An 11191-nucleotide genomic window follows, 5' to 3' on the forward strand; every position below is an offset into this window, starting at 1 on the left:
ATGTCTCAGTGGAAGTTGATTTTTATTACACTACACACATAAAAAGCAAGAAATAGAAGAGTGGATCTTTGCAAAATGTCAGTATTGTACATTTCACATTTATCATATTGAGGAGAAGAGGATATCTTATTGCTGACATTCATTTAGCAGACTGCCTCCACAGGAAATTGTAAATGTGCCTTGATTGAATGTGATACTCAGTGATGGTAAAACATAATGATACTTATAGCCATGTAGTGAAACATAAACTCACATAATATGAGATTAGGCTTAAGTGGATTTCTGTGACTTGATACAACCACCGCATGTAGCATTATGTGGATGAGCTCCAAGAGCAGATTTTTATGGCAAAAATGATCAAATTTGTGACAAAGATCTGCTCTATATTCAGATTCCACAATAATATATGACTAGTTAATAATCTCCAGTGTCATACCACAAGCTATTTTCTGATTTTGTTTGCAATCCAATCCTAGCTGCAGACATAGAGAGTTGTTAGAATAATATGGAGGACATGTTTTATTTATTTTATATATATTTCCATTTTTCCCCCCCTGTAGATTAAATGAGAACACGATTTCCATGCAACTGTCATTTTATGCACAAGATGGAAACAAAATTTGTGTTGGTGGCACACCAATTGGTTTTTATGATTACAGTTTGGAAGCAATAAAATCAGAAGCTTGTCATTTTTTTATTTTTATAAGGTTAACTGTCTTTGTAGGAGGATGTGACTTGTTAATAGGTTACTCTCCCTGCTCATTTTCCTTGCTCCCACACTAATGATGACGATCAGATATATGAGAACTGACGAAGTAAAAGTTCCTGGCAGAGGGTTTGATAGCAATTATTATGAATAAATATTAGTGTACACCTTCAATAAAGAAACAGCTCATTAGCTCAGCTTATCTAGCTTAGCTCAGAGACCAGAAAAGGAAGGAAGTGCTAGCTTGGTTCTGTCCAAACCCCCCTGTTAAACAACAAACAGTCTTTTTTATAGTTTTGTCGTTTTGTCGTTGTGTGTATTGAAGTTACAATACCCCGTACGGGCCACTGCCCTTTTTGGGGCAGCCGTGGCCTACTGGTTAGCGCTTTGGGCTTGTGACCGGAGGGTTGCCGGTTCGAACCCCCGACCGGTATAAGCGGCTGAAGTGCCCTTGAGCAAGGCACCTAACCCCTCACTGCTCCCCGAGTGCCGCTGTAGCATGGCAGCTCACTGCTCCGGGTTAGTGTGTGCTTCACCTCACTGTGTGCTTTGTGTGTTCACTAATTCACGGATGGGATAAATGCAGAGACCAAATTCCTTGTATACACAAGTATACTTGGCCGAGAGACCTTAATCTGATCTAATCTGAAGACAGTATGGGCCCATAACATGATCCTTGGGTGCTAGTAGGCAGGTTTGAACATAAAACTAGCTGTTAACTCTTGTTTCCATTCCTTATGGTATGCTAAGCTAGCTGACTTTTAGGATTAGCTTCATATTTAGCTAAGTGATGTACTGAGTTTCCAATATAATCTTTGCCAGGAAGCAAATAAAAATATTTCACACAATTTCAAAATCTTCAGATTCGTGAAGGTGCACGTAGTAGGGAATTATTTGAATGCTTGAACCTATTGTAGTCATTTATTTCCACGTCTTGAATTTGTATTAGAATTAGAGCTCAATAAAGACAGTAATCTGTGTCATGGCTCCAAGGTGCAACGGTGCCTGAATCATAGACAGTAACCTTCATTCCATACCTCTGGGTTTTAACTACGGAAAAAACTCCAATAAGACCGGCACATGCAAATGCCAGTCAACTTAGAGAACCCCTTTAAAGGTCATGACATTTCAAGACATCTCCAGAATGGTAGACCAAAGGGATCTTTCTCCGGAGCTTTCAGTACCACATCATGTCATGCCACTGAAGCGACTTTAATGCCAATAAATGTGCAGTTTCACATGAAGAGGCCATAAAAACAAAAGCTCCTGAGACAGACCTATGAAAAACAATGTCATCCTGTTGCTATGTTTGCCCATTGACCTCCACTGTTTGGTTTTTAATCATGACAATAAGGCAAAGTGGGAGATTATAAAGGACAGATTAGCGTGGGAGGATGACAAGGGTGGAGATGAGTGTGATGACTCCCTGAATTGCTCAATTATCAATAGACTCCATTTGTTGCCATTCGTCCTATTAGGCAAACACATGAGATTTGGAAGACAAAGATGAGATAAGAGCAGGACATTTGACTGTACTCATCTGTAAAGTGCGTTTAACATTTCCACAGCAATAAGCTTCCCATATAGCGTTCAGTTTTACATTGATATAATACATGCATGTCACTTTCATGGCAGATGATGAAGGTCGTCAGTTTAAATAGTGCTCTATACTTCTAAAGGCAATATATCATATATATCAAAATCCCCATACGATATCTCCAGTAAATCTTCTTAATCTTTCTTGCAGTATCTTCTTCTTCTCCTCATCTCTCACCCTGCCTCCCCAGTTGTTCCACATCTCCTCGCCATCGCACTTCAATAAATCCAAACTATATTCTTGTAACAATGACAGCAATTACCTCTCAAGTAAACCAACCTTCCTTTGTAATAGCATATTAATATATTTTATATTCATGATGGGTTTTGCTGGAGAAAACAGGACAGCGGTTGTTTCATTTTACAATGCCGTCTGGTTTATTGTAACAGATCAAAATGAAATGTAGCGCCTGAGAGTATTTCTGCTTTCACACATGCTGCTTCGCACAAAGACCAAGGCATTACCTGGGCGCCACGAGAAAAGGTAATTCAGTAATGAGAGATAATGAGTCTTTCTAATAATGAAGCCAATTTAAATGTAGGCTGACGTGGCAGTGTAAATGCAAACAGAAAAGTTGAAAATGGTGGCATAATTCATACAATTACACACTAGGCTGTTTGATTGGCATTAAAAATAATTACGAAAAATTGGAGAGATGTTTTTTTTTCCCGACATAGTTGCATGATTCCTACTTTAAAACCAATTGGAAGCTTTGGAGTTTGGCAGTTGCTGCAGTTAAATGATAACTTTGGGATAACTTATTTTTCTTGTCTTTTAGTGTAAACTGATAGAGATAAAAAATCTTTGCAATCGGCTGCATTGTTATCCTGATGCCAGGTTGACAAAATAACTTGCAGGAGCAGGTCCCTTCACTCTTGAGGTAGATTTTTTTTTTTTTTTCGTCAGGTAAAATCACTTCGGTGTAGGACTCCTTCTCCTATTTGCCTTGTTGTAGTCATACTGGACAACATGGTCACTGCAATGATGGTGTGCAAGGAGGGTTTTCATCCATTTATGGACCAACTCGTGTCACAATTTCAGTGTGTCCCTGTCTTCTGAAAAGCAGTCTAATAACAAAGCTACAATTTCTGTGCTCCACTCTTCCTAGGATGGCTTCCTCCTGTAAGATTTCACACCCAGACATGTTTGTAAAGTGGCAAAAAGTGGTTTTAGAAAGTTACTTGGTATACTTAAGTTTTTTCTTCAGGTGTTGTGTCTCATCGCTGACCATCAAGGGCATACTGGGTCTTCATTTGGCAGGGAAGACTTCTTATGCATAAAATGTACCATGGTGGATAACCATTTATGCCATGTACATTTAATTTGGAAAGTGTAATAAATGCGATGACACAATAATCAATTCCAAATGGTGTGATCTTGCTAAAGACATTACATAGTGATTCGGTAACTGCTGATCATTACTGTGAGGCTCAAGCGTGAAATAACATTTTCTATCTCACAGGTGAGGTGATGTTTTGCTGATGAACCCATGAAATTAAATTTGGTCATTGGGACCAGAGGAAGAAAGAAAGACCAGATCTTGGTGAAGATCTTGTATTGATGATGGGAGAGTCTGACCACTGTGAAAAGCCTTCTCCAGCACATCCCAAAAATTCTCAAAGGGGTTAAGGTCTGGACTCTGTGGTGGCTAATCCATGTGTGAAAATGATGTCTCATGCTCCCTGAACCACTCTTTCACAATTTGAGCCCCATGAATCCTGGCATTGTCATCTTGGAATATGCCCGTGCCATCAGGGATGAAAAAATCCATTGATGGAATAACCTGGTCATTCAGTATATTCAGGTAGTCAGCTGACCTCATTCTTTGGTCACATAATGTTGCTGAACCGAGACCTGAGCAACTGCAGCAACCCCAGATCATAGCACTGCCTCCACAGGCTTGTACAGTAGGCACTAGGCATGATGGGTGCATCACTTCATCTGCCTCTCTTCTTACCCTGATGCCCCCATCACTCTGGAACAGGGTAAATCTGGACTCATCAGACCACATGACCTTCTTCCATTGCTCCAGAGTCCAATCTTTATGCTCCCTAGTGAACTGAAGCCTTTTTTTTTTGTTTAGCCTCACTGATTAGTGGTTTTCTTAAGGCTACACAGCTGTTCAGTCCCAATCCCTTGAGTTCCCTTCACATTGTACGTGCGGAAATGCTCTTGCTGTCATGTCACTATTAAACATAGCCCTGAGTTCTACTGTTGTTTTTCTGCAATTTGATTTCACCGAACATTTAAATGATCGCCATTCACGATCAATCAGGAATTTTTTCTGACCACATTTCTTCCTCAGAGATGATGGTTCCCCACTATCCCTCCAGTTTTTAATAATGCGTTGGACAGTTCTTAACCCAGTTTTAGTAGTTTCTACAGTCTCCTTAGATGTTTTCTCTCCTTCTCAAACAGACATCTTGTCCTCAACGATGGGATGTGTCTTTCGACGTGGTTGTTTAAGAAATGAGAAGCTACTCATTTCATCAGTTGGGGTTAAATAACTTGTTGCCACCTGAAAGATAATCACCCATACAGTAATTATCCAATAGGAGGCTCATACCTACAGTATTTGCTTAGTTAAATCCAGGTGGCCACTTTTCTTTTGGCCATGCAGTGTACTTTTAAGAGGTTGGTTTATGGTTGTCCTTTTAAAGTATAGCAAAAGGTAGGTACGAAAAGCCATCTTCGTCAAGTTTTATTTCAAGGGGGTCTGAAACAATTGTTTCCGATTATGCCCCCTGACTGCTGCATTTAATTAGCTCTACTTTTCTACTTATTATTTTGTAATGTTGGTACTTTTCGGCTGGACTTGACACTTTGTTCAGCTTCTTTTGTTTGTCTCTGTACATCCCTGAAGCATCTCCTCCCGCTGACCTGTTGATCCAGTCTATTAACTTTATTTGCGCGCGGAAGATCTAATGACGCAGTCAGCGCGCGAGGAGGGTGTTGGACGCAGCCTTCATATTCGTCTGACGTGAGACAGAAACTATCAGAGGAGCAAGAAGTCGTAAAAAAAACAAAAAGACAAGAAAGGCCAGTCAGAGCGGGAGATGAGGACTTTCCAGAGCCAAAGCCAGCCTGCACAGCGCGGAACCTCCAGCAGCCTACACAGCTTCAGCAGCAGCGCCATGAGTCCACTCAGCACCGCCAGCATCACCCTCGCTGCCCTGCTGCTCCTCACCGTACCAGTATGTCAAAGTAAGTCCGGCAATATTTGATTTCGACTGCTGCTATTTCTTTTTGTACTTTTTTTTTTTAATATAATAATAAACCGCCTACTTTTTTTTTTTTTTTTTTTTTATTTGTTATCGAAGTGTTATAAAGTGTGTACATATTTTTGCTTTTGAACAAAATCAACCAGAGTTATTTATTCTCAGATTTAAGATGGGAATCACTTAGGTGGGAAGCAAAAACCGTAAAACACACGACATACGAAAAAGTATTAATTTTGTTAGCGATTCAAATTTTTTTTTAATATAGTTAAAAACAGCTGTTGTGTGTCCGTATAATAATACTCCTGTTTTTGTTTTTTTTGTTTTTTGATAAACATTAATAGTATTCTATAAAGTCATAATGTTTTGCTGGAAATGAAAATGAGATGAGACGTAATAATTATTGTTAAAAATACTGACTTTTTCCTCAGGAGTTCTTAAATCATATTGGATAATATGAATTTGTGTGTGTATATATATATATAAAATGAAATAAATTTGGCATTTTCGTTTATATATTATTTTATGGGACCATCCATCTTTCTATACAGATGTGGCATGGGACTATAGGCAAGGCAGCTTGCAAAAAAAAAATAAAAGATTCTGTTGCAAGCTCTGACTCTCTGTGTCTACTAACTGACATAAAGTCACAAGTGACTGAGATGTGCGTAGATGTAAACTGACAGTCGGTTTGTTCGCTGATGCTAAAGTGATCTTTGCACTCTGTCAACATTGTGGGAGTCAATATTGCAAGCTGCTGACTTATTATCTTGTAGAAACCTGATTCTTCACATTCATACATTTTCAATTCATAATTATTTTCCAAAGCAGATATCCATCAGGAAGTGATCTTACATCAGCACACTGGACAATAACCCCCTCCATGTTCCTCAGTAAAGCTCTTACCCTGCTAATGGACTTCAGCTGCAATCACGTCAAAGCTTATGAGATGTTATTCGTCATTACTACACGCTGTAGCCGAGGCACTATGGACCTGTGGCTTACACAGTATAATCATGTATCATTACAGCTCGGTCAATAGGTAGTTTGTGGACAAATGTGAACACTTTATATTTTTGAGGATAATTAAAACATAGTCGTAACCATTATTGTGTGTTTCTGTGTTGTATGAAAGGTGCTCCAGCAGATCTTCAGCAGGCCCCAACAGATCAGAGGCAGCTACTCAGTCAGGTATGTGGTTCTGTTCTGTTCTTTCCTTTGTGTTTTTCTTTCCTGTTGCCACACTCCTCCATCATCCTCTGTGCTGTTCCACAGATAGACGCTGTGTGCTCATCCTACCTCTCCGCAGACCTGAAGTTTTGGGTGAGCGAGGTTGACTGAATGAGTAGCGCAGAACAACTTGCTTATTGAGACAATAATTACATATTTATTGGAAGATTATTGTTGTTTTTTTAACAGATTTTTGGATTTTTTTCCCAGGCATCTGATGTCTTGGGAGAACTCTGTGTCTTGATGCTGGTTCAGAAGTCAAAGGTACATAAGACGCAATACAGTCTCTTTTTGTCTCATAATATCTAGGAGAGTAGGACCATTTACCTAATAGCAGCTTTTCTTCCATACTTTCGGTGTATGTGGTTTTGTTGAAGTTCACAAAGTGCCACATTTTGTTGTTAATATTTTTCAGGAGCTGAAAGTCCGAGAACAAAGTAAAAGGGTAAGTAAAATTTAATTAAATTTAGTTATTTTCTCTCGCCACAAGATAAACAAAATTTGTTGCTTTGTGTTTGTGTATCTCTGTTGTTACGTTACTTCCTGCCCTCTATATGCAGTTTCTTTTCCATTACTCAAGACCACAAGGTTGTGCCTTTTCACAGAGGATGGTAAGTGAGTTAAAAGATGGAGGCACACTGCTGCAGTATGTTTCTTGACCCATAGAAGCACCGTGCATTGTTTTACAACCATACGTGACCTGCACTTTTTGTTTAACACTTCTCATTAACTGAACTTTCCGTCTGGAGTAGTTAACACCAGAACTGGAAAATGCATGCAGGTGAACATGAATGAATGCATGCAGACATAGACTTGCACACATGCACAGTCCCAATACACACAAGTATAAAGCACAAGAAGGAAAATAAACCACCAAGGCAGGATTTCAATCGTCTGAGGGCTCGCTGCCCTTCTTGAGCTCTACATGCCTATTCTTACAAACCGGCAACCTCTTGGGTAGGGTGGTGACAGCGCGGCTCCACAGTCAGCTTGATATCCCGGCTGAATGTGAACTTGGATAGATTAAGTCGGCCCTCTCCATCTGTCCTTCACACTGAACAACACAAATGTCATTTGAGTAAAAAAGGAAAAGTTTCAAATGTTGCAGAACATGAAATTAGGATGATACAATTTGTATGCAGCTCTTAAATCTTCTACTGCACTATTATTATTTTAAACAATCAACACAGTCGATGCAGCGGGCCGTGTCTCTGCGCCTTTAGCGAAAAAGCATGACACATTATCCATCATTAGACTCTTTAGTGTGAACTAAATTATGATTACATACATGCTTTGTATTTCTTTTTATTCCTCTGCATTTATGTTCCTCAAAGCCAGCATACCTACAACACATCTATGGTTGCATGTTCAGTTAGCTTGGCGTGGTGTTTAGCACTGATGCCTCACAGCAAGAATGTTCTGGGTCCGAATCCAGGCCGACTGGGCCTTTCTGTGTGGAGTTTGCATGTTCTCCCTGTGTCTGCGTGGGTTCTCTCCCGCCGTCCAAAGACATGCTGGTTAGGTTCACTGGTGATTCTAAATTGGCCGTAGGTGTGCATGTGAGTGTGAATGGTTGTCTGTCTCTCTGTGTTAGTCCTGCCATAGACTGGAGAGCTGTCCAGGGTGTGCCCCACCTCTTGCTCGATGACAGCTGGGATAGACCCCCCCAACCCCCTTCACAGGACAAGCGGTTACAGAAAATGAATGAATGAATGAATGAATTTTCAGCTTCACCATCACCACAGTGTTGTATAATACAGAATGTCAAAACACAGAGGCTTTAGTATTGACATTTCTGCACAAAGGAAGCTTTTATATCACATCTGCAACATCTGTGTTGCATGTTCCTGTGTGTTGACCAGACAGAAACAGTGTCTCTTTGCCAGTGTACATTCCATTACTTTGTACTCTCTCTTTTATTGTTAGCCTCCGTGTATTGTTTTATTGTTGTCTGTGTGTGCCGCTTTGTGTTATGCGTGTGTCAGTCCCTTGACTTCCACCCTTTTTTGCATGTAGTTTCTCAGCTTCACACCAAAAGATAGAGAGGAACCTCAATGCGCATATGTACCACCCACATCAGTTCTCCTTGCAGTCTCCTTTTTTTTCTTTTTTCTTTAAGCTTACAAAAATCTTACAGCCACTGACTGAAACAAAAACATTACGAAGAAATACTTAGTTTTTTTGCATGTGAAAACAGATGCAACCGGTGGTTTAAACTTTTCATTATATCCCACTTTGTATTATATTTTGCTACACTTTGAAGGGAGTTTTTCCTTGCCACTGTCGCCCTCAGGCTTGCTCTGGGGGTTTCAGGCCGGGTTTTGTAAAGTGTCTTGAGACGAATTGTATTGTTATTGACGCTATATAAATAAAATTTAATTGAATTGAATTGAACTTCCTGAAGACAGTTATGAACAGTTACTGTTTGAAAGAATCTACTCATATCTCTTAGTTACAGTGGGTCAATACTGATGTACAGAAAGTGAGTTTCAGTGTGCAGAGGGAGCGGCACACTGTACTTATATGTTTGCAGCAAATGTTGATACTGAAATGTGCATGCTCCATCCTGCAGTTGATTCCAGTTTGTTTTCCTCATGTCAATAATCCTGCTTCATATGTGGCAGCTCTCCTCTGTGTACGGGCTCAGACTACATTAGTTGTTCTTTTCCAAGCTGACGGTAATTACAGTCTAAAGTGCAGCTGACAGATGAACTTATCCCTCATTGCTGTCATGCGCTGACATTCACAAAGTGGACCTGCCGGAAACGTGTGAGAGCAAAAAAACGTGGAGAGATGCGAGCGCTTGAGTGGGTGTGTGCTGTTGGCTTCGCTGGTGGAGGGGAGTTGTAGTGAACTCAGAGAGAATGGAAAATAAGACGCTTTTAAAAGTTAAATTGTGTAGTTTTTGTGTTCATGCAGGCTGAACTCCAGGGACCTGGGGGAATCCAGAGCAGAGGCTACTTCCTCTATCGGGTATGAACATGTTAGTGACAGGAAAATTAAAGGTGATAAACAAAACAAACATACGAGGATGAACTTATCAAATTGTGTTTGCTCTTGCAGCCACGAAACGGAAGAAGATCCTTAGAATATGAATAAATTAAAGGTAATGCTCCCATGATGTTTTTTTTTTTTGTTTTTGTCATGTTACAATGTTTGAGAACTCAAGGGACTGTACAAAAATTATTAGAAGTGGGGCATGGGCTGGGAAACTGGTTGTAAATTTTTTTCTTTCCTGGGAAGGTGGGAGGTTTTTAATTTGTTTTTCATAGTTTGTTCCAGCCTGCCTTTACAATACGGTTGCACAAATAATTATCATCAAATAGCATCATAAAGATGCGCACCGTGATACGCAACAGTGCGCTTTACTACGCAGGGGTTCATAATGAAGTTTTATTATTCCAATCATAAACAACCAGCAGGTAACCTAAAGTAAGTGTCACCATTTTAATATTCCAGTAACGGCTATAGTGAGAACAGTCCCTACTAGCTGTTGAAATTCCATCTTCATCCTTGTGGCATAAACTCTTGGTGGAAATGCCACGTCTTTATGGAGTTACAGTGACAAAATGTGTGTATCATTTGTACTTTACAGTCTCCACCTACTGAGACAACACAGACCCCGAGACCCGAGCCGCTGCACCACAACAGAGTGATCCATACTCCAACCACAGCCCTCTGCCACTGCTGTATAGTGATGTTTGAATGTACACAACGAAGCTAAATTAAAATATTATCCATTTGTCCAGATTTTATTTTGTGTTATATGTGGGTTATTTGCATTAAAACTGCTGTAATATGACCAAGTGCAGTTGTGTCGGTTTTAATTTATTACACATTGCAAACGGTAAGAATGTGCAGTATGAATCAGAGCAGACACAATCTTAAAAATGCTTTGAATAGTTGAATACATATCAGGAAATTTGGATCATGAAAAAAACAATAATATTTGATAAAGCTTTTACACCAACTGCCAAATATAAGCACTTATTTTATAAATAATAAAGTAACCATACCATTAATAAAGTTAAAATTAAATTTCTGCATGATGTCTACATGAGGTACACAGACAAATCACAGTATTGTCTATCCAGTTAAACCATCTGTAGAACTAAATGAGGAAAGCTGTTTGCAGAAAAAAACATAAAAATGAACTAAAATAACGAATATCTGGATGTACTCTGTTTTTTGTTACTGTTTTTTTTTTTTTTTTTACTAAATGCACAATTTCATTAACGTCTTGCAACATTTTTATTTGATGAAAATAAAAGTGAATACGTGTGTGTAATTACAATTATAAACAGAAGATGTCGCCAATGTCTGCCATTTAAAGCTCTTTACATGGCAGTCCTTTTAATATATTGCATATGTTCATAAATAAGGAGCCTACAACCACTAAGTACCCTATATCCAGTCAGTATAGTCCAAGTAAAGAAGGGA

General features: G+C 39.4%; 1 protein-coding gene across 1 annotated transcript; it reads left to right on the plus strand.

Annotated features, from left to right (window-relative positions):
- Positions 1 to 5359: 5359 nt before the first annotated feature.
- nmu (neuromedin U) lies at positions 5360 to 9850 on the plus strand (the record flags this gene model as incomplete). The annotated part of the gene is made up of 7 exons (XM_084547495.1): positions 5360 to 5507; positions 6657 to 6712; positions 6797 to 6844; positions 6962 to 7015; positions 7167 to 7196; positions 9671 to 9724; positions 9815 to 9850. 7 exons carry the CDS (start codon positions 5360 to 5362, stop codon positions 9848 to 9850), a joined length of 426 nt encoding a protein of 141 aa, XP_084403621.1.
- Between the last annotated feature and the right edge of the window lie 1341 nt (positions 9851 to 11191).

The sequence above is a fragment of the Chelon labrosus genome, assembly GCF_963514085.1.
Source record: "Chelon labrosus genome assembly, chromosome: 7".
Taxonomy (NCBI): domain Eukaryota; kingdom Metazoa; phylum Chordata; class Actinopteri; order Mugiliformes; family Mugilidae; genus Chelon; species Chelon labrosus.